This window comes from Dermacentor silvarum, chromosome 3 (assembly GCF_013339745.2).
Source record: "Dermacentor silvarum isolate Dsil-2018 chromosome 3, BIME_Dsil_1.4, whole genome shotgun sequence".
Taxonomy (NCBI): domain Eukaryota; kingdom Metazoa; phylum Arthropoda; class Arachnida; order Ixodida; family Ixodidae; genus Dermacentor; species Dermacentor silvarum.
The window spans coordinates 119343636-119368328 of NC_051156.1; the positions used below are offsets into that span (position 1 = coordinate 119343636).

Genomic DNA, 24693 nt, shown 5'->3' on the forward strand with positions numbered 1-24693 from the left:
GGCTGTGACGCGCCCCTGGTACCCACGCATTGATTGTTATGACTGCAATAATCAGGACCTTGCCACGGGCTTTCGGAATCCGCCGATTTCACCGCGTTCAGAGCAAGAGCACAGCGGCCTTGTTCGGGCCGCGACAACTATGTGAAACTCGTCGTGAAATGAAACATATTTCGACAAGGATTATATAAGCATGTTTGCATTAGGCCGACAACCCTGCGCGCACATCGAGTTCTTGCACCCACCCATCGTGAAGGATAGACATGCGGGCGAGCACAGGACATGCGTATAAATTTTTGAGGGCTGTTCATGCTCTGCTAGAGGTCTCAATGAGTTTGCTGTAATGTTGTGATATCTGCATAGCGTGTTCGCCACGTAGCATGGTCCTACACACGGAAGTTAAGTTTAACGCAACGGGATAGGTAGACTGTCTTGGCATGCTATCGCATTTGCCCCCCACGAAGGTATTTTTGACTGATTGAATGACGGATAGTACATGGATTTGCGCAATCTTTGTGCTGTGGCTTCAGACGTTATTGTGGCGTTAGTTCTTTATGGTTTGTATTTTCATCATATTTTTCCTAAACACCGCTAGACGGCAATGTTCTGCGCACATCCGTAATCGACGCCAATGGTTGCGTATGCAGTGTGATGTTTGTTGAAAATCATCCATTTTCACAATCACAGAGAAGCTGTTTTAGGCCAGAAGATTGAAGTTCAGGCGAATCCATGTACTGTGCATGTTTCCCACGTTCGATAAGCCACCACACTTGCAGGTAGCGCAGACACCAGCGCCGGAGCCCCCTGCATAAATTTCTATGACCGACAGAAGCCACCAGTACCACGGACTAACGGTACTTTGCGCAGTTCACCAGTTCGTACTGGTGAACGGTACTGGTTCGTACCCACCCCCGTCATCCCCCTCTCCCCGCCTTTAATACGAAAATTCAGTTTTTTTTTCTAGTTGTCTCTGTTTGCACATACCTTTGACAATGACACGGATGTCATCCGGATGTGACAGGTATCGGGGGTCAATGGCCGGGGGAATCCGGGGATCGGCACTCTTGAGTCGCAGCACGCCGCGAGACTTCGGGTGCAGCAGGACGGGCACCAGGTTGTAGCCGTGGCTACCGCGCAGAGGCTTGTAGTAGTCGTCGTACGCCTGTAAGCAACGGTGTACGCATTCGATAACACACCACGAGGCGGCTTCGCCAGGAAAACCAAGGGGTTTGCAGGCCCACTTGTTTCTATGACATGTGCATCTCCCACGTAATGAGCATTGCTGGCCAAAGAAATTGCAATGACGTAATTGTTTCTTTTTTTAACAGCGAAGTTTTTTAAGCCAGCCGTAATTTGTGGTTCGTACCAAGAAAATATCATCAGCAGCAATGAAGAAAGAAAGTAAACTTTCTTGCCGAGGCGGGATTCAAGCCCGCGTACCTACGGTCCCAAGGCGCGCGTCGTAACCACTAGGCTATACAGCCACACTTGCAGAACATGCATTTATGCGAACCATATGATTGCGTTCGAGCGTTGTCGTCTTCGTCCACATTTGGCACCTTCGCACGTGCTCGTGCCAATGCTCTGCGAGGTGAAGAAGAGGTTTTGCGCGGTATGCTCAGGAGAGATAATAAAGATAATATGAGAGACAGAGAGATATGCATTCACGGAGCAGGTCTGCTGGAACGCGGTGTCGGCATTGGCACGCGGTGTCGCTGTTGCAAGCTGCGCTATACAACCCGCAGTGACTGCCGTAAGTCCGAGAAAGAGACACGCATTCACGGAGCGGGTCTGCTAGAACGCGTTGTCGGCATTGCAACGCGGTGAAACGCGGTGTCGGCATTTCGGCCAGTTTCGCTGTGTCTTGAGCTTTGCGCGGCCTAGTGCAAGCTTTAGCCTTTTTTTGTCAGCGTATTGCTATTAAGAACCTTCCGAGCAAGAGTGCACGATCTGCGAGCGAACTTTGCGGCGATTGGATAAATGCGAATCCAGCATAGAAACGTTCGATTTTTCAGTAAATTTAACAGGTGCGCATTCTCATTGGAGCAGATCCGTTGAGAATCCGTCACCGTTCGTTTTACTGTTGCGATTGTTTTTTCAATATATAGGCTAAACAAATGAAAAAAAGAAAGTCCATGTATGCAAATCGTATCAAGTATGAGCCACGATTGGTCAATAGTTATTTCGATGCTTTCACCATGGCGCCCATCGTAGACGATGTGTACACTTGTATAGTAAAAAGTTATCACACAAACAATCAGCAGTGCTCTTTTATTAGTAGTGCTCTTAGTTATCACACAAACAACAATGACATGCTCTTTTATGAGGAGAAGAATATCTGTAGTAATTTTTGAGCACTTGCACGAGGTTTCAAAGTAGTATCTAGATGTTGTACTTCATTGTATATTTCCTATTGTTGTATCTATCTTTTGTAGTCGTGTCCCCGTTTGTCGCCAGCTGCTCCTGCACGATTGAGGTTTATGATAAGCTCAATCATGGGCGCAATATTATCTCCCGATCAACTTAACAGCAACACCTCCAGGGTACATGAACGAATTTTGGTTTCTCTCACAATGTTTCTTTTGCCTTTCAGGGACACACATGCAAACGCAATACCTTTGGGTCGAGTCCGATGTCGAGCATGAACCTCTCGCCTTCGCTGGAGGCCGGCGACATGGAGAAGAGCAGGATTTCGATGTCGGGCACATCAGCGGCCGTGCCGTTGGCTGGCTCGGTTTGCACGAACGCCACTGTCTCCACCCCGCCGGGGATGGTCCAGGGACCTGGTGGAACAGGAGACCGCACATTCAATGGTTATGGTGGTCGTTATTTATCGCCAAGAACTTACCCAACGCTAGAGACGTGGAGGGACGATAAGGCGCATCCATGTGTACTTATTTGTCTTCCCTTTCTATTCGGCGCTGAAAGCTTTTTTTAAAGCTGGAAAGTGTCCGTGTTTTGTTTGTGTGTAGAAATGCGCATGCCCGGCATGACGGTAGACGCGGTCGCGCTCGAAGGCCTCAAGCCCAAGTGGTCCCGCGATCTAGCACTGCAGTCTTGCTCTCTGCTACGAACGTTTTGTCGCCTTGCACCCAGACTAACGAGCATGGCACCCGTAACGCCTTTTCGGCTTTAGGCGTCTCATTTTCGAAGACGAATGAGCAGCTGCCGTCGGGAGCGTTTAAATAAAAGCGTGCCGTCCAAGATTAGGTGTCAACGCGTAAGCGATCACAGGGGCCTTGGCTAAATTTTCATGGATAAGCGTTAGGCTGAGGCGACAGCTGAAATTGTCGAAATGCCACCTGGCCAGTCTGAATCGCGTACACGTAAATGCACGGGATAATTCAGACTGTGGTGGTTTTAATAAATCTTCACTCACTCTAAGGTGCGAAATTATGGGCAAGGAGCTGCAGGGTATGTTTCAAAGACAGAGATGCTGTTGGCAATTGCCTGAGACACCGACCGGGCCAGTTTTGGCTACCATACCTGGACTAGATTTCCAGTCCCTTGAAACCCTCTGGAACAACGATGTCATGAAGTCATCGCTTACTCTCAGTTCGCAATAAGTTCATGGGCATCAGTGAGACTGACGCACACACACTCCCACTTTCACGGACGACTCTACACTTGCACAGTATTGCCTTGTGATCGCTGTGGTAGACGGTCAGGGGCTCTGCCGTTGCCGATACACGGGATTTGCCTTGCCGGCACGATCGCGCTCGCGCTTACGTTCGCGTACGGCAGCCTCTTCTGCCGTTCGCTGCACCAGCGGCCTACCCATAGTGAGGGCCGGGAATGCATTGCGTGACGCGCATAATGCAATGCAGATATATGCAGTTCGTCTGGGTAGCGTGGCGTTGCAGTTCCCATTGATCTTATCGGTACAACTGCGAAATTAAACTGTAGTGTTCTACGATACGCATGTCATGCGCCATTGTTATATTGTGTGCGCAGATGCGCAGATAGTTTCATCAAGGTCGATTCTATTGTGTAATTTGGCTTTCCTGCAGTGCGTTTTCGGCGCTCACGGACGAATCAGTGAGACATTGAAAGCTTCGCTTTAAGATAAAGGAGCCCAGTACGCGTGTGCTCGGTTTTCAGTTACGCAGCCCACGGACCGTTCGTTTTTCGCGCTCTACAGTGGTGAGCCGTACGTGATACTGTGGAACGCGAAAGAAAAGACGACCGACATGTAGGCTGCAGAGCTGATAACTGAGCATGCGCCCACTGCGTATCTTTATTTCTCTTTCTTCCCTGGCTTGGTCTGACTGCCCCGTGGCATCTGACCAGATTAGGGAGCCTACATGCTTGCATGTAAGCTCCCTAGACCAGATTCGGGCACTACGGCACCAACCCCCCTCCCCGGCGAGATCGCAAGCGTGAAATAGACACGATGCGGACGCTCAGAATTCAACGGCAGGTTGGGCTCTGAGAAATCTGCGCTCTGGAGATTCAGATGGATAATGAAGATGGGTAAGGATATATGTTACACGGTGATATAACAGAGAAACCTTACGAGTATGTTTAGTTATATCCCGATATTTCGTTATATCTATATGTTCCTTACGTTAACTATTGACTGTGCCAAGGTTACCCGTGCACCAGCGTACCTTTGTTGCGCGAGTAGAAGAGCAGTGGTCCGGCGAACGGCGTCACGTCGATGTCCATCTTGCGTTCGATGCTAGCGCTCAGGCCACCGGGGTACAAGTGCTCGGCCAGGTTCTCTCCGACGCCTGGCAGGTCGGCGATCACCGGAATCTACGAATATCGCGTGGCAGTTGTGGCACTTACAACCACACATCGGGCAGCACGAGCTGGGAATAGAAGCACCGGGTACATAATCGGCAAAAGCGGGCCTGAAAAGACCCAGGTACACGCATTCGTATATCCCCTGAGCTTACTGTCGGATTATTTTCGCGAACCTTTAGGTCTCCTGTTAACTGCCCGAGGGGTGTTTGGTATGGTTGTAAAAGGTACGAGATCATTTGAGTGGCCAGCGAAAGTAGGTACAGGTCAGCAGCATTTCTTCGACTATGTGTTCGAGCTATTTCCAAAGCCTGCACTTGAACCGTGTGCTTACTCGGACGCAATGTTCTTTGCATAGCAGTAATAGATATGGGAGTGCCAACCGACGCACCGCAAGATTGAAAAGAAAGCGAAGCCATCTGAGCGAATGAAGTTCACTTGTGTGATGTTAGCAAGTTCCAAAGGAAGGATATTCTGTTTCTTACCTTCCTAATTAGCTTATTAGTAAGGATCAAGAACTAAAATTCAGACATTAAGAGGTTTAAGAAGCCACTCGGTGGTTTGTATGGCATTTGTTTGCGAAGTCTTACTGTACGCATACCTCCTCCTCCTTTGTGTGCTTCAAAGAAAGCCCGCAAATTCTTCAAAAGCGGCTGCGCGGTACTTTCCCGCTGCACACCGCGTTGCTTTGTTTTCAATAGGAAAGAAAAAAGCTACGCAAAGAGCAGCACGTCGCAAACAACTCAAAGCGGCGTTTTGAAATGCGCTTACAAACCCTGTATTGGCATTGCGGTCATAAGTTAATAATTAAACAGTGTGTTAAGTAATCACTACCGATTATTTATTATAGGACACAAAATAATACTGCAGGCTTAGTTAGAAAGCGGCTGACCTACGGGTGCTTTCAAGCATATAAAAGGCGCGACTTAAAAAAATAATAACAACATGCTCCGTGTTTGCGAGAATGCCCTGCAGGTGCTGCCAGTTTGTATAGATTGGCAAAATGTGTATCCTAGCCACGAAGGGGAATTCATGCGACCTGAAGGCTTTTTTTATGAAGACCTATTCTACCACCCATCTTTGTCACTCCTACAACCCCCTCTTATTCATCTCTAGCCTTGGGTTTTAATCTCCATGATTACGCTAAATACCCATGTTTTCTGGATGTCCTTGCTGGTCTATTTCGTTTGAGATTGAGTGGCAAGAAATGTGCTTAAGCGTTCGCCAGACTCGGGTATATCAAGGCAGAAACGCCTACGCATTGTCAAAATAGCCTGGAGCATTTGTCCTCCCGCACCTGGGCCTAACCTAACCTCAATGTGTGCGGAACACTACTCGAAGTTGTTCAGTAAGATTGTTTTTAAATGTTGTCTTGATATTTACTGTAGAGTTCCAAATATCCCCTGCACCTTTCAGTTTGTCGTATTTGAACCGGATGTCCGGTGTCCTGTGGAAATATGAGCTTAACGTCACTGTCTCAAAAATTGCTAAACATACGAACGACGACAGATTGACAAATGAAAATACAGTTTGAAATGTGCTATGGCAGAATACCTAAACAAAGGGAAATAAATGGCTCAGCTAATAGTCAATTCGCCAGTCGAGGACGCTTGTCCTAGTGAAGCGAACTTTTTGCACAGTTGGCACGTAAATAAACTCCATCCTGTATGCTCCCTTTGTATAAGCATTGAAGCCGGTGAATACGTTACCCCGAATTCTTGTAGCTGCTCCTTGGGTCCGATGCCTGAGAGCAGGAGCAGGTGCGGCGACTCGATGACCCCAGCCGACAAGATGACCTCACGGGTGGCAAATGCGGTGCGGATGCGTCCATTTTTCACGAACTCGACGCCTATGGCGCGCATGCCTTCGAAGAGCACCTGAGAGGAAGAAAACGCATGCGCATTGTCTCTAGTGCTGATTACACGCTTTTATTTAGTTCGCATGCATTACACCGTGCGGCAACCCATACGAAATCAGAAATATGAAATTTTGCTGGCAGCTGAACGCGTCCTGTCCCCGTTCTTTCTGAACTAAGGAAGAAAAATGATCGTTGTCATGCATGAATAAATTAAGAAATTACGTGAAATAATTGAAATATTATCTTTAAAGGATAGTAACGAACGCAAGGTCATGGAAACACGCAGTGTCATCCCCAAGTTAAAAAGATTTTTTATAAAACTCTTTGGAACCTCAGATGGAACCTTATACTTGGAACCTTGGAACCTTATCACTGATGGTGACCGCAGCGGCATATACAGGGTGTTTCAGCGAACACTTTCAAAAATTCTTAAAGATTGCCTGTGGCAGATAGCACAATTCTAGTTCATGAGCTGTTCTGCTCGAAGAGGCGGTCCTTAGTTGCACCAGAAATCGAAATATGAATTGAATTCACTAATTACCAAAAATTCGCTAATTAAGTTTTAAAGTAATTACCTGATGGCCAATATTGCAATTTACAAATTATAGCCATGTAGTTCGCAAGGCGGATCCACTTGGAACGAATTCTCGGGATGACACCAGTTTCGAGATATTAATTCCCGAACTTTGCGAAGAAACGCATTGGCGTTTTTACTTCCGCAAAACTTAAAAATCGTTACCGATGATGATGATTTAATGGCATCCCATTTGAAGCGGGGCGGTGAGAAATAGTCACCTAGCGCTTGATTTAATCAGGTCTGCTATGCATGTTTTTTTATCTATCATTTTTAAATACATCCACTTCATTTTTTCCCCTTCAAAATCTACCTTGTACCGCTACCTATGACTGACTAAGAGATCCGGTCGTGTCAATTCTCTCCTTTTTTTCCACCAATAGTCTAAACTTCTCTTGCTTATCTCGACTGCTGACCAGTTGACGCTTCCATGCACGTTAAACCCAAGCGCTTCCGGAAGGTGTACGTTACCTACGGTTCACACTAGGGAACCCACATGCAACGCCGTTTCAGGGTGGTGACAACACCAACATTTTGACCGCTATTTGCCGCCAAATTTGGTGGGTAGCCATTTTGGTCCCCAGTCTTTCTGCCTTTTTTTGTCACGCTCTGATGTACTCATGTTGGCACGCGATCTATTAAATTTATTTAATTTAGTTTTGCACCAATGCGTACAAGAAACCTGCATACATCTTTAATATACTAGTTGCCTTTTCCTTTTATTTTAAAACGTCAAACTTACTTTTCTATTGCACGCCATGCGACACGTATAAAGCAACAAGTTATAACGCACGATGGCGTGCTCGTGGTAGGATTATCTCACGCCAAGAATGTGAACTGCATTAAGCATTGTCGTTGCCTTCCAGTTGTACATAATATATAAAGCGTGCTTTTCGAAGTGTGCTGTAGTAAAGACTGTCCTTACTAGTCTGTTTAAATAAAACGTAGACGTGCCGTGTACGGCGCTCCGACGCGCCATTTGTCTCTGGCTGCTGTGGCCAAAGTTTATTAAAAGAAGTTAATTAATTTCACGTCACCAACGGTTGTGGGAAATGTTGTCTGTCGGCTGGTCTTTCGCCATTATGTGCCCCAGATTTAACCCCCCCCCCCCCCCCCCAATTCAGCTGGCGGCGGCAAGTACCATTACAAAGGCTGTCAACACCCTAAAACGGCGTTGCATGTAGGCTCCCTAGTTCACACTGGGTGAATCTCTTCGCATTCCATTAAGATGTGCTGAGTGGTCTCTGGATTTTAACGCGATAGCGTTTAGGGTCCCATGGCGCAGAAAATCCGTCGTCGGCATTACCACCCGCGGCCGAGAAAATCATCCCCAACTACGCAAGCCCTCCAAATATATTTTACCACTAAAGTTGCTCACACTTTGCCTTGCATTCTTTACAAAGTTATTCCTCGGAATTTTGAGAGTGACAGCCCACAAACAATTGTCATTAAACAAGACGCCGACAGCGCATGCCTTTTATGCTAAATCTTCTCAGGCTGAAATACTAAAGGTGCAAACATTCAAAGAAGGCCGGCCCCAGAAAGAGGCGGCGTTTCTACACCGCCAGCGTTTCCCGGTGAACATTACGGTTACATACGCTGCAGCTGCCGGGAAGTGGAAGTGTGACAGTCAAGGACATTTGAATGCTATCGCGTTCCACTGTTGAAGGCGAAGCTTAACCCTTTAGGCCCTGGCGTCCTATATAAAGGACACGAAAAGAAATTGTTCTTAATCGTTACGCAAATGGTTAGCAAACTCAAAAAAGAATTTAAGCTATTCTCCATACACCTCCGCCAGCATAGGCGACAGTTTCTGCATCCTTGTCTTTCTCAGAATGCCCTAGAGGTGAAATCAAAATGGCGGAAGGCAAGAAACACGACTGCAGCAGTTTCCGCGTTGTTTGATAATATTTTACTCAACACCTATTGTCTCGGTAGCAATCATAATTTTGTGTGTTGTTTCTGATATGGTTAGGAGTGTATTTATATCGGGAACTTTTGCCTATTATTTGCGCATAGCCCGCAGCACGCCATGATCTGCGTGTCCTAAATATAGGACACCAGGGCTCAATGGTTGTCAAGGGCCCGGAATAAGCTCAATGTACAGTGAGGACGCCGTTGCTTGTAACAGCTTCCGATTTCTTATGTTATTATTCCCAAGGCGCTAAGTCAGCCTGAACTTCTGCATTCAGTGGAAACGGGACTCCTATAGTAATAAGTATGTGTATCAAAGACCCAAATATGTTTGCTGCACTATAGGAAGTGTGCGTGTTGGAGGTAGAAGACGATGACGATGAAAATCAGGATATACAGTTTGCCTTTGCAGGCTAGGGGAGCAGTAATTGCTGCACAGCAGACGAAGAATTTGCCATATATGGCGAAAATACATCTGACAAAGTGACTATCAAGTAAATGGAGGCCATTCAAGTGCAATAATGAAGGAAGTGGGCGTGTTGGAGGTAGATGACGATGAAAACCAGGATACACATGTCCGGAACCGAGGGGTCACAGCGGAGCGCCCGAACAAGAGGACCAGCGCAGCATGCTTTTATAACAGACTAGCGCGTGCCATGCTTACGCATCGAGCACGCGCCGCCCAACTTTATTTTCGTCGTCTTTTGCAACCGGCACCAAGGCGACGGCCGAGAGCGCCGACCTTAGCGTCGCCGCGTTGCGGCGTCGGTGGGCGCTACACGCAGTTTGCTTTTGCAGGCTTGGGGAGCAGTAATTTCTGCACAATAGACGAAGATTTGGCTATCTAGGACGAAAATACATCTGGTAAAGCGACTATCAAGTAGATGGAGGCCTTTCAAGTGCAATGATGAAGGACGTCTGCGTGTTGAAGCTAGCAGACGATGACGATGAAAAGTGGGATATAGTTTGCTTTTGCAGGCTTGGGGAGCAGTAATTTTCGTACAGTAGAAGAATTGACTATCTATGACGAAAACACATCCGACAAAGCGACTATCAAAGATAGAGGCCATTGAAGTGCAATGATGAACCGTGTATAACCAGCACGAAGAATATTTTTGATGCCTCTGATGCAAAAGAACCACTGTAAAATGACCATCATGCGAGTTTTTATACATTTAAATGTGTGATACAGCCGAGAATAATATGCAACTTCGAAATACTTCATATTGCTCTTTACAACCACTAAGCCCTGGTGTCCTATATATAGGACATGACGCCATATCTTATGCTGATGTGGTACTCCGAATAAAATAAATATTTTTGTACTTCTTAGGCCGTAGTAAATCAATACAAAACGAAGAAAAAATTTTCTGCACGTTAAAAAAAATTCAGGGCTGAAAGGGTTAAGCGTCCTCCAAAGTGTTTGCTGCAGCATACACATGCCTCATCTAGTTCCGAATATTTACTCCCGTATGTGTTTCTCCTTAGGCAACCAGCTCGAGCCTCGTACAGATTTTCGCTTCCAATTTCTTTCTTCTCATTCTTGTAAATCTCCATGGTCCTTTTTGTTTCCATTCTTTGCAGCCAGTTAGCTGCCTCTGCTTCTCGCACTTTCGTTCGTATGACCGCTGGTTGTCTATTTACAGTTTTAAATACTCCGTACTTTGTTGCCAACTTTCTTGACGTCTTCCTCCATTTTGTGTCCACACTTTTCAAGTACAGATACTAGTGCCCTTTTGCCGCCCATTTATTTTAATCCATGTGCCTGAGTCATTCTTCAAAAGTAATTTTGCTCTGTGCTTCTCTGACTTCAAAAGAGGCCCAACCCATGTCACTTTGCACTGCCTCATTTGGGGTCTTACCGTGGGCTCCCAAAGCCAACTGGCCTACTTATCTTTGGTTAACTTGCAACCCCGAACGATATCTGATTTTAATCATAGAATGGCATTTGGGAACGTTAGCGCTGGCACCATTACTCCTTTCCAGATTCCACGCAACACCTCATACTTATTGTGGCCCCACAGTGCTCTGTGTTTCATTATTGCTGCATTCCGCTTCCCCTTTATTTTCAGGTTATCTTGGTGGTTGCTTGAGTAATTCTTTCCTTCGTTTATGTGTACGCCGAGGTACTTATATTGCTTCACTATGGGTATGACTGTTGAATTGACACCACGAAACTACTCGTCTCTTCATTAAGGATCATAATTCCTGATTTCTCCGTGATAAACTTAAGGCCTAGATTTGTCGCTGCGTTGCCGCAGATAATCGCAAGTGGCTTTAAATCTCTTGGATTGCCCGCTAGTAGCACTACTCGTATGTCGTCCGCATACATCAGTCCAGGAACCTTCTGTTGCACCATTTGTTCATTACGCATGTAGGATAGATCAAACCCTAATTCGCTGTTTTACAGTCGGCTTTCTATGCTTTTAACATTAATCGTGAACAACAATGGAGACAGAAGACACCCTTGCTTCGGTCCTTGGTGAATTCCCACCATTTCATTACCTTTTCAACCTTCCCATACAACTTGTACTTGGTTGTCTCTGTATATCTGCCTCAGCAGCTCCCCGAAATCGTCATCTATGCCTTCATGCTTACGAATATCCCATAACAATTCCCTGTCTACGTTATCATAGGCTCCTTTAATATCTAGAAATGCTATCGATAAAGGTCTATTCTGAGGTACTGAAATCTCTATGCACTGAGTTACTACAAACATATTATCCTCTAAGCGTCTCCCTGGCCTGAACCCATTCTGTAATTGCCCCAGTACACCATTTTCCCCACCCACTTCGAGAGTTCTAATTTTATGGCTTCTATTGCCATTCTGTATATCGCCTACGTTACTGTAACTGGCCTGTACGAGCTCGTGTTATCCTTATCACCTTTGTCTTTGTAGATGTGATTCATCTTGCTTTCCCGCTATCCAACCGGAATTTTCTTCGTTCTAATCGCGCTCATGTTCTATGGCATTAGTCAGCAGTGCCTTGCTCTTTGGACCGAGATTTTTGATTAGCTGTATTAGGATTTTATCGGTTCCTGCTGTCGTGTTATTAGGGACATGTTTTTCTGATGTTTTCCAATAAAGGCTTTTTATGCTAAATTTTGATCTCTCAGGCTTCTCTGTTGTGGCTGGATATGTTGTAGTCTGCACTACGCTTTCTTTCGTGTCGAAGTTATCCCTAATAAGTCAGTGATGTACGGCAGCGCATCGTCTTCTTCGTAGATGTTACCGCCTTCATCCTTTATAGCCGTTTGAGAATTTTTAGTTGGAGTTCCGAGTGCTCTTATATGGTTACAGAATCTTCTTGGGGCGCCTATGACTCTTTTGCGAATGTTATGCACCGAACGTTCAGTTGCGCATCTAATTTTCTCTTGCACGAGCTGAGTCGCTACCCTTTTCTTTTATCGGTATTTGTTCCATCTAAGGAGCACCTCTTCTTCCTGTAATCCCAACTTTTTGGCTTTTCGGTGATCCCTAGACGCCTGCTTACGCTCTTCTATAGCTTGCTTCATTTCCTTGTTCAAACAATTACGTGGTTTGCTCTTTCCAATTCAACAATCTTCTTGCCGTGTCTGTCTTATTTCCTGCTGCATAACGTATACGAGTTCCTTATATTCCCCGACTGGTGTAGGAAAAGCCTACATTTTCTTCTCTGTTTTTTTTTTTGCAATCCCTGTAATTTACTCCTTATTCAGTTTTAGAAATTCTAATGCTATTGGTTGATGTTTTGCGTTAGTATGTCTCCCATACTTTACTGTTAAACGTCTATGATCACTACACGGGCTATTTTTCCATGGTGTCTCTTATCATTTGGTCTAGCGGTTCGTAGACCATTTCTGAGACTAAGGCGCAGACGATACATGAAGGCCTATTTCCGCATTACCTCGTTACCTGTTCGACACTTATTATCGCTGTTAACTACTATAAGGCTCTGTTCATCGCACAGATCCAGCACTATAAAGAACTGCCTAATCAGTATATCCATCTAAATCGTCCATGTGCGCGTTCATATCTCCCACTAATATCACCTGGCCCGATTTATTGAACTCATCAATATCGTTTCTAATGCAATCAATCAATTCCTTATTTTTTTCCCTGCTGCCACTACCTGTCCATTGGTAAGCTACTCCTAGCCACGTCTTCTTGCCTTGCCATGTCCCGCTAATCCATAAACGCTCCTTACATGTCTCTCTTTCCCTTTGCCACTTCAGACCTCGCCTAATTAGCATGCCTACGCCTCCGCCTTTCCTTGAACCAGTCATTCTATTGCACAGTTCCCATACAAAATTGCCAATAATAGGCGGCTGCTCCAAATCTCGTAGATGCGTTTCGGTCAAGGCGTACACGCTAATCGCTTCGTCATTCAGCATTAATTCGTCATATAACCCTACTTATAGTGTACCACGCACCCTGTTGGCCGTCGAGTGCAGGGAGATGTGCAAGTTCTTTCTTCCCGCGGGACCGGACACGGGCCTGAGGAAGGCGCTGGCTGTGCTCCAGCGGGAACCGTTGCGCATGGTAGTCTGGAAGGTCGAGAACCCTGCGCGCATGCACAGAAACGTGCTTCATTGGGTTATGATGGTTAACTGATCGATACCGTCTTGAAGACAAGTACGGCACGGAAGCAGACAAAGACGAAGCAAAGTTCAATATATGCAAGCGCTTACTTTCAAGAACACCTTACTGAAAGTGCCAGTAAGTATACAAGTACTCTTTATTTATTTTAAGGGTATTTTCGATTGCCTCTGACACATAGCACATTTCCACAACTTGAGATTGAGAACATCAGGCTTAGAACCAAAAGATTCCACCAAGTGCGGCCTCACCTATCATGTGGCCGCGTCCGGCGTTGTAGTCAACGATGTCGTAGCCCAGTTCCTTGCCAGCGTCCAAGAATGTCCTGGCGAGCGGTGTGTTTGACGCGGGCATGGACACGGTCAGCTCGCCTCCCAAGCCGTACATGCCTGCAGCAATTTTCAACGCGAGGTACCTTAAATAACCACGAAGAGGTGGGCGCTTCCCAACAAATCGTCAGGCTGCGCGTACGTTTAGCCACCAGGAGTAGAGTTTGACAGTTTACTTCGACGACAGTTCGAATCATTTCTGATGCGCACAGCATCGGGGCGGAGGGCGATGTAATGTTGCAGTGTACCAAAACACGCACTGCGGGTACTCTACTATGAATGGCTAGTTTCGTATGGATACTGCGTTTTCACTGTGGTGCATATGGCCGTAATTGTAGAGCTTTGAGAGAGACAAGTGCATTGCAGTGTTCTACTGATCCACTGTTCCCGCATGAAAAAATGCGCCGAAAGAAGACTGACGCGGCCCTAACCATGCACAATAAACATTGACCATGATGATGATCATGATTTTTTAGATCTCCTTCGAAACGGGGCGGTGAGATATAGTCACCTAGCCTGCTTGAGTTAATCAGGTACGCTATACATTCTTTTCATTCTAGAGTTTTGTCTACATCTCCTTAATCTTTTTTTTCTCGTCCTCAAAGAAGCCACTTCCCAACTATTGGGAAGCGGCGTCTTGTATATTCGCTGTCTGGCGACATTAGACAAGTTTTAAAAATACAGGTCGCTACACCCTCTAAATGGCTCGCAGTCATGATGTGCGGTGAAAGGACGGTACCGGACGAAGCCAGGCGAATGTCGGTCTGGTCCTCGAAGCGTTTGAAGAAGGGCAGCACACTCTCCCAGTCCCATCCGGTGGCGCCGTGCACCCGGCTCCAGCGGTCGTAGTCCTCGGGGTGGCCGCGCACGTACAGCATGAAGTTCAGGGCCGAGCAGCCGCCCAGCACCTTGCCACGCGGCCACGGACTGCGCTGTGTAACGTTCGGGGATTTACGGAGAAAGGACGTGAGAATGTAACGGTTCACGGTTCTGCGTATTTATTTAAGCTTACTGCCAATTCCACAACTTAGTTGCCGGAAGTGGAGAAAAAAAAGATTCAAGAATGATACAATAAAATCAATAAAAAAACCATGCAGTATAATCTCGAGTAGGATAACTGTAGTATACAAGTATGTAAATGTAAAAAGTAGCAACTGTAGTAGCTGTGACTATGGTGGGTCAGCTATAGTGAATACCTTCTATAGTGAAATTATAGCTTGTCACTATTGGCTCCAGTGACGCAGGGGGGGGGGGGGGGGTGTTGTAGCACCCCTCCCCCCCCTGAGGCCGAGTAAACCCCCACCCCCCACGCGTCTAGCCCCACCAGTCTAACGTGTACCTTCAGTGCTATGTTCACATTGTCATTACAATTCAGGAGGTGGCTTGAGGTCGAATTTTCCTGATCAAGAAAAACACTCTATCACTGTCTTGTATTTATTCATTCACTCTTAAATTACTTTGAGTAAAACGCTGAAGAAATAAACATTGTAATCATAATTGGTATCATTATATTATTATAATTATTAGGCATTTTATCTGCTGTTGGATTCCTCTGGCTAAAGCAAAGAAATTGCTTATTCTGCAAAGTGCTTCCTTTCCCCCCCCCCCCCCACACAACAATTCAACCCCCCCCCCTCCCCCTGGCAGAGATCCTGGGTGCGCTACTAATTGGCTATATTGAGCGTCTTCGGCATGTTCGTCAAAGAGCATGCACACCGGCGTCCTGTTTTCCCCCGGCCGAAGGCCAAATACTGCGTTTGCGGCGCCAAGTACGCCCCATCATCGTAGACTAGCGTATAAGCCACAGCGCTCATAGCCACGGCACACTGCACGACATCGTCAGGATCCTGACGTCAGGATCCTGGAAGATGTGATTAAGCGAGCGTCCGTCCCATAGCAAATCTAAAGGTCAACTGCTAACAGCGCTAGCGCGATCTCTACGTCACGAGACAAAGGGGCACAACGATTGGTGGGACGTGCCGTCGCCGAGTATCGCGACACTTCTGAAGGAGGCATCGGTGGTGGCGAGGGCTATGACAATGGGACATCCATCCTCCGTTTTGACACCTGTGCTAAGGCACAACTGGCGGGAAACTGCCACGCACGTGGAGCGAAACCACCACGCACATGGAGCCAAACCACCACGCACATGGAGCCGAAAATTGTTCTAGGCGTCGTATTGTGCGCGGACGCGATCCGCCAGAACCTAGGCTTAGACAGCTTCGCTGTAAAAAAAAGAATTTGAGCTGCGTTCGTAAATTGCCTTTCTAGAATAGCACATAAACTCGCTATTAAAATAATAAAGAGAGGCTTGGCTAGCCAGAAAACGCGCGAAAACGAATGACAGGTGGCGACGCCACCTTGAAGTTCCTGCACCTGCTCCCCGTGACGTCATTGGTTTTGGTGGCGTCTGGCTGGAGTTGTAGTCAGGCCGAACAGGGAATGTCGCTGGAGCCAGCATTACTGAGAGGAGACTTACTTGCCTTGGCCCGAACTTTTATCGGTCAAGACGGCCAACATTGCATTCTAAAAGAGCCAATGACTCGGCAAGTTTCAGTAGGTATTACTGAGCCACGACAGCCAATATGCGGAGAAATACTTTGAAATCTGTGACGTCATATTACTGTACGAAAAAAAATTCAAAAGCAGTGAAAGAAGAAAGCCAAAGGCTTTATTTTATTAACAAATAAAATGTAACTTGTGACTTTAAAAAAAGTGGAGTTTTGAAAGAGTATTTTATCAGTTTAAAGCGACCTAGTGTTTCTCTATCTCTCTCTCTCCTTTTTAAATCAAATGTTTGTAAGGAGATGTTGACGCCTCCTGCAACAGAGCCACAGCGATGCAAAAAGCACTCAGGCACGTTTTCCTGCGAGTATATCACAAGTCGTGGCACGTAAGTGACAAGTTCTCAATCCAAGTTCACGAGCTAGAATATGCACAGCGGCCCTTTTAACAGCCACGACGTTGATTATCATTCCTAGAAGGCATGCTTCTTTTTATTCTTCTTTTGACAAAAATCTAGATGACTGGGGACATTCCCGCCGCCGTACTGCTGAAGCATGTCGCTGTTGAACTATATAGACTTGAGGCACGAGATCACAGTAAAAAAAATAAAAAAAAAACTGGCACAGAACTGAGGCCACGAAAAGCTGCGTACCTGGTCGGTGAGCGCGAGGCATGCGTTTCTTTGGGGCTCCGTCCAGTAGGCCCAGTCCTTGGGTCCCTGAAGCTGAAGTGTTGCCATCAGTGGCACGGCGCTCAGGGTGTCTTCCACTCCTCCGGCTTCGAGCAGGAGCACGCGAAGGGAGGGCTTGGCCGACAGACGGTTGGCCAAGAGGGCACCCGCCGACCCGCCACCCACTGCACGAGGGAACATTCATTACGACACATTGGTGAGCGTTTCGATTTGCCTTTATACGGACAGTGTAAGATGCCAACGAGGTGTGGCATAAAAAGACAGGCTTTCAACGCGGCCTATACGCCCCACGGTCATGGCCCAGACCGCCGCAGTGGGTGGCCAAAACACGACAGAATAATTCAAGGGCTCAAATGCATTGTGTTCGATGTGAAATCATCAAGTATACATCACATATATGTACAATTACTATTGCAGTAAACATTAAACAGGTGATAGACAATTGCACGGCAAATTCGGAAGAAAATAAAGCTGATTAAATCATGCAAGGGACAAGGAAACGGAAATGTGAACAGTGCATAGATATTGAATACACTTTATTAACGTGGCCTTGCCCCTCCCTCAGTGTATAGCGTACCAAACCACATGTGTCTGTTCCGGTTAACCTACGCGCTTTTCCAATTTATGTACTCTCTTTCGAAACACAGTAACTTCCACTGAAGTGCCGATTTTCCACACTGCTACATATAAGCGCCACATCTGGCCGGAAGTTACGACAAGAACAGCACGGGGTCTGAATCTTTGGTTACTTGCCGTTAGGCCTGACGTTAGCAAAGCTGTTATTAAAATTGGCAAAAGTGATACGCGCTTCCGCACCAGCTGTCAAGTTACAGGTGCAGTATAGATGGGCTAGAGGAGACGTGGCATTGACTGTAACAGGATGTGCTGGCAAAAATGTTCTTACGCTAGAAATTGTTCGTAAGTGCAGATGTAAACCAGTCGTAACGTTGGCCAAATTAGCTACGGCGGCCGGCCAATGGCAAGCAGCTCTTACGAACAAAAGAACCTTTGCGAATTCGGCCCCAGGCGTAAACAAACAGCAAGCCAGACATCTTGATCAGCTAATTCAATGATGAAACAAGGTCAGTTTGTCTATTTTTCTCCGCCCCAGCATAAAGGAACATAGTCTGCTATTACGGCAGCCGCATGCACTGACCTGGACACTATAGAAAAGGCAACAGCATGTGACCAATGCTACGTTGGACAATATTGACTTGGATGTCGATTACAGATTCGCTTATGACCGGCTATCAGAGCCGAGAAGGTTCCTTGATTATAGTGAGCAATGAAGATGTTTTGTTCAAATTGTTCCTGAAACAGGCGCCCGCAATGTATACCATATCCGGTAAAAAACGGGCGCCACAGCATGACGCTCTGCGGAAGTTGAAAAAGAATTCTCGATCGCGGTTAATGCGCTTTCTACACGAATAAAAGAGTGGGCGACTATCACGAGGAAATGGACAGGCAAGCCAAGGTGACTCGTGCAAAAAAAAAGTTGCAGTGGTTTAGCTCGGCTATGCCAGGATATACGTAGCGTTAGCAAAGGTTCAGCTGATTATTCTTAGCTTTCCTGGTTGTCTCCTACGCTCAACCGCTAATTGCCAGGCAACTACTTCGGGATCCGATGAGTCAAGCTTCTCCGTTCTTCTGCGCTGTTGAGCAGCATTTGCGCTCTCCTTCTCCATGGCTATACCACACTGGCAAACGCCAGTCAGAAGCGCAGCGGCTCCAGCGCAGTGTCAGACGGCGACTGCACAGCGAGCGCGCGCCGGCGCCAGTGCGTCTACCACGGCTACGACGTCACTCCTCTGGAATGCGCAGACCGGCGGCGGTGAGTCGCGCGCGGCGGCGGCGGCGGAGCGCGCGAGAGGTGCCGGCTCCGGTGGCTTCGGTGCGCAAGCCGTGTGACATCACTGATCCTTGCGCATGCGCAGCACGGCTCTTGATGTGCCGCGCGAAACGGGCTTGGCTAGGCCAGTGTAGCTAACGCTACAAAATTAGCAGTGTCGCCCGAAGGCGCTACATTGAAACAGAGGTTTACCGTTGCGCTTGAGATCCTCACACGATTTTATAACAATACATGGAGGCGACTTTGCCCGGCGGAGCACGCTGGACACGTGGTCGGTGGAAAACGTCATGGGAGGAGGTTTACAAGTGACCACTTCTGCATCTTGTGCACCAGGAACAGCGCCCTGACAAAAAAAAAAAAGGTGCGGCCTGCCGCGTCGGGCGCATTGCAATGGGAGCGAATGTGACAGCCGTAGTTGCATTGTCGGCCGCTTGGCTGGGCCGAACGGCGCTAGTCATCGGCGATGGAACTCATCGGCTTGCACGCGCGACGGCGTTCCAAGAGCGTTCCTGACGCATTTGGTATGCCGATGCCAGACAACACACATCGTTTTCGATGCACGCGGCAGGCCGCACTTTTTTTTTTTTTTTTTTTTTTTATCCAGCGGCCGTGCCAGGCGTCTCACAACGCTGGCGCGGTGCGGAACGGCGGCAGTGGTGCTGCAGGAGTTCACATCGATGGCGAAGAACGAGATTACGCCGACGGAAAACCGTAGAGTTTGTCGGGGTGCCCAGTGAAAGGATTATATGGATTTCTGACGACGGAAATTAGCGCTGCAAAGAGACAACGCACACAGGAACTGCCATTCCTGCGTGCGTTGTCTCTTTCTTGGGCTAACTTTCCTCGTCACCGGTGCAAGACCGACTGGCCCAACAATTAGTTTTCCCTGATTTAGCTTGTCGCTTATTGTTCGTTCCGCTCAGACCAGCGAATGCGCCACGGTGTCGTGTGCACACGGATGCTCGGCAAGAAGGCTGCAGGCGAGGCTCGTGCCAACAGCAGAAGCCAGAAGAACGCTGCCCTGAAGCGCCGGCTGAGCTGAGCCGTAAAATGAGCAATCGCAGGGAATTGTGGGGCGCGCCGTCTGCTAGCAGCTTCCGGTTCGACGGACGACGCGGCGGCATCGGCGGCATGCCCGGCGCACGTGTTTTTCTACGCGGTTTCAACTGTCAGTCGTGCGAAGCTTTCCGTCCGCTTTGTCGACCAGCAATGTCGTACCAATCATGCAGCTGATTTCTAGGTTTCAGTTCAATCTGGGCGCGACGATGACGAGTCAAGAAAGGCAAGGATACGCTTTTATTCATAAAGGAACTGTGGTTTTCGTTTCGGCGGTCTTTTTTGTTTCTGCCAGGGTTTACTCTAAGACATTTGCCGTTGCTTGGACGCACTGTCACTAACTGATCTGCCCGCGGGTCAGTTAGACAGGTGAAAAAGTTATCGTTATTCCATAATTTATCAAGCGTATAGAAGCATTACTTAGAAAATCGGGTGGTGAGGCGATGGCTACAGCGGTGCGTGCTGTTCTGTGATCATAGCTAAAAACCGATATCGTCGGTTAACGGCGCAGCCAGCACTGAAAATAATAATTTTGCGCGCTCTCAACGGCATTTCTCGGTCGAAACTCTACGTTCATTAGAAGTGGTACGTAGTTAGACGCTCTCGCTTTTTTTTTTTTTTTGTCAGCAATGGCCGTATCGCCGTCAAATTACGGCTGCGCATTATCTCTATCTGTGCTAAGGGAGCTAAGGAGGGCTAGTTGGTTACGAGTATTATGTATGTATCTCGCTATGTCCCGCTTAAATTCGCGCCGTAAAACCTCGTTTCTTTAATAGCACTTTATGTGCATGCGAGTACTGACATAGTTCTGGTTGCCTGAGTCAATGTTAGAGAAAGAAATATCTTGGGGAATAATTCCGTGTGGCCCACAGCTAATCGCCGCCTGATAAGTGGCACTGTACGTTCATTTTCGTTTTGTTCACGGATGGTCTCTGTCTTGTTACAATTTTGGAAGTGGCAGCCATTCTTCTGATGCTTGTGCACAGCTGACTCATCAAGGGTTGCTGCAAGGCAGTAGTTACATGCGTTCACCTTTAACGCTTGAATTTGAGCCGCCAACGGCTGAACAGCCGACGATGGTTTTGCTACGCACCTGCAACCGGTTAATCTTCGGGTGGGACAAAGCCGGACTGCAAGTGCAAGTGGCTCAGTCAGCTAAGGCGTTGTGCTGCTGAGCACGAGCTCGCGGGGGCCGCATTTCGATGGAGGCGAAATGCGAAAACGCCCGTGTGCTTGCGTTGTAGTGCATATTAAAGAACCCCAGGCGGTCAAAATTAACCCGGAGCCCTCCACTACGACTTGCCTCATAATCAGAACCGGTTTTGGCACGTAAAACACCAGAAAGAAGAACGGACTGCAAGCGCATCAATGGAATTCAACGGCGCAGCGGTGGCGGCGGCTGCGCTGACTCGAACCGGAAGCAGCTAGCCGACGGCGCATCCCACAATCCCTTGCTATTTTACGGGTCACCTATTGCTAGTAGCTGCAGCGGGGGCGTGGCACTGCGGGTCACGTGACTTCCGTTTAACACGTGTTGTCATGGCAATCGTGGAGCGCCTGGGTGCCTAGGGACATAATCGCTTAGGGAGTTTTGAGGCACTGGTCTGGCACGAGACGGTCTTTGGAGGGACCGCCAGTCGTTTGTCCGCAGGCGCGAGGACAAGCGGGTGCAAGAGAGAAAATTGCGTCCGCTCTTGCGCAAGCGGATACTGCTCGCGTTTGTACCCCGGTGCCGTAGGGAGCCTACATGCAACGCGTTTTAGTTGGGGTGTTGCGGAGCGCAGCGTAGCAACACGCCAAATAAAAAAAAAGCGGGCAGATCCCACGCTCTGTGGGAATCTATGTTATACGAAGCAGTGCGCGGGGAGCCTACCAAGTTAACGAAACGACCATGAGAGCACTGAGGCCTAGGCGGTTGTTTCATGATCTACATGACACGCATGTCGTCACATTCATGTCATGACCTATCATTTATGTCCGAACCCATTTCAGTGTTTTTTTAGTGCTAATCTTTTTTTCGCTGAATCATTGTCATTTTTGTTGAGTCATACTTATGACTATGACTTCTGCCATCATCCTTTAGTGTTTCCGTCACTTAGTAACCACGTCCAAACCCATTCTAGTTACATACCAAGTTAACGAAACGGCCATAAGAGCACCAAGACGTAGGCGGCTCTTTCTTGACCTACATGAAACACATATCATGGCATTTATGTCATGACCTATCATGACATATCATTTTGCTATGCTGCGCTCCGCCAAACCCCAACGGCCGCCGCTTCGTGTCGGCGCCCGACACCGCGGCACCGGGGCACAAACACGAGCAGTATCCGCTTGTTTACACCACCACAGTTCACCGAGATCAAAAGCCGTCATGCCACACCACCACTATTGCAAGGATTTCCTCCACTAGAACAAATGCTACCATAATAAAGCGCGGCCGGTGTGGGCCAGACACCGCCAGACATTCAACGCGCTCTAAACGATTCGCTCCCTGCGCACGTAGGAGCCGCGCTCGGCAAGGTCGCTGCGCGCGGTACCGAAGATAGCCACGCTCGGTAACTAGCAGCCGACGCGCAGCCGCGCAAACCAGTGCCTCAAAAGTCCCTAAGCGATTATGTCCCTAGGCACCTAGGAGCTCCACGATTGTCATGAGAACACGTGTTAAGCGGAAGTCACGTGACCCGCAGTGCCACGCCCCGTTGTACCTACTAGCAATTGTAAAGTCGCGAGCGGGACGGTGCGAACACTTGGCTTTGTAGTTCCTGCACTCAAACGCACTTCGCGTCTCTGGAAACCTAAACCATGGAAGCGCAGGCAGCGCGTTCGCCGTCGGTATTCATAACAGCACGACGATGGGAACGCGCCTGGGTGTCCGCATGGTTATGCTATCGCAATAAAACTGGATTACCAACGTGCGCAACGTACCGTCCTTTTGATGCAATAAAACTGCTGCCGCTTTTCCCTCCGAGGTGTGTTTTCATCGGGAACGATGCGCCTAAAATGAAAATCAGTGGCGATTTAGCGGTAAACGCGAGAGATATGCGTTATCATTACGTCGCGCCTCTTCATGGTCCTGGATCCGTGATTTAAATCACGTTCTACACGATAACAAAGTGTTGCTTAGGAGCTCATTCGACACACGTCCTTCCTTTCCTTTTCGGGGAGCCAAGTGCAACTGACGACGGTGGCCCGGAGCAGACCACCTTAAGTTGCACCGCCCTCGATATATATATATATATATATATATATGAAGCCTAATCAAGCCCGTCTGTTTCCCTTCTTATCCTGATATACGAGGAGAAGGGAAACAGAGGGGATAGATTTGGCGTAACACGTTTTTCCTCTTTGACACTCCTATGCCAACGCATCAAAAAAAAAAAAAAATTCTGGTGTTTTACGTGCCATAGCCGTGATCTGATTATGAGACACGCCGTAGTGGGGGACCACGTAGTAATTTTGGCCATCCGTGGTCCTTTAACATGCAACCAAAGCACGGAACACAATCGTTTGCATTCCACCGCCATCGGAATGCGGCCTCCGCGGTCGAGATTGAACCCGCGACCACACGCTAAGCATCGCGACGCCATTGCCACGGCGCTAGCGACGGGTCGAAGCACCGTATAGTACTCCGTATAAGACTTGAAAATGGAAGGCGAACGCCTTTCTATATAGAGAACGACATTCACAACTGGCTGTCATTCGAACTATACCGCTCCCAGCGGACTTCAAAACTCCCCGTCTTCTCTTCCCAGTAGATGACAAGGTCGCGGATCAACACGCCGCGGATGGTTCACTTGCGTCGGTGTAGTAGTAGTGATTTATTAATAAACATGACGCCCATTTCTGCTGCCCAATAGGGACCACGGCGCAGCGTCAACTCGCTTTCCTGGCTGACGGAAAAAGAGCTCTGCTAGCTTTATCTGGGCTGCAGGGAGTCAGTAAATAAAACTGTACCACCATGCCTCGATGCCGTTTAGATGTAACGGTCGCAACGACGACCACGAGCTCAAAGGCTCTATTTTTCGTTTTGGATGTTTACGCGAGAGAAATTAGTTTAATAGGCGCCTGAAGAGAGAAAAGTTCTGCCGCCTGCACTGGTTACGCTTCGCAAAGCTTGCATAGCCGAAGAACCATTCAGTCGAAATTTACGGTCTCACCAGAGAGACAGAGAGAATCGTGTAAGGTGGCACGTCTGTAGTCCTGCTTTGAAAGATACGACAACGTTGGCAGAACTTGAACTCCCATTTCATACCAAGAATTAGTATAGAAAACGAGCGTGACAAATCACGAAGGTTCCACAGACTTTTCGTATCAATTTAATAGAAACATTAGTGCAGTAAAAAGTCGAAACGGGGCATCTCGGTAGGACGCGCCGTAGGTATCGCCGACAAAATTGCCCCGCAACTGAATGCTCTCGCGCGAGACAGCGCGTGTGTAAACTGGCGCGACTACACAGTTTCCTACAAAAATTACCAGAGAGAAATCTTGTGCTGCGATCGTTCGCACTAGCACGGGAATGAGTGATAGTATATGTGGATTTGTCTAATTTTCGTGCTTGTGGCTTCAGGCGTTCTTAGGGCCTTGTGTAGGGT

General features: G+C 47.8%; 1 protein-coding gene across 1 annotated transcript in view; it reads right to left on the minus strand.

The window, feature by feature from the left end:
* The window catches only part of LOC119444713 (glucose dehydrogenase [FAD, quinone]), a 37205-nt gene that overhangs the window by 6127 nt on the left and 6385 nt on the right, over window positions 1–24693 (minus strand). Inside the window, exons 2-9 of the mRNA XM_049664712.1 lie at window positions 17155–17357; window positions 14658–14929; window positions 13920–14083; window positions 13503–13633; window positions 6453–6620; window positions 4608–4755; window positions 2614–2780; window positions 982–1159 (exon numbers count right to left, since the gene is read on the minus strand). Coding sequence (XP_049520669.1) covers window positions 982–1159; window positions 2614–2780; window positions 4608–4755; window positions 6453–6620; window positions 13503–13633; window positions 13920–14083; window positions 14658–14929; window positions 17155–17357 — 1431 coding nt within the window. The remainder of the gene's footprint in view (window positions 1–981; window positions 1160–2613; window positions 2781–4607; window positions 4756–6452; window positions 6621–13502; window positions 13634–13919; window positions 14084–14657; window positions 14930–17154; window positions 17358–24693) is intronic.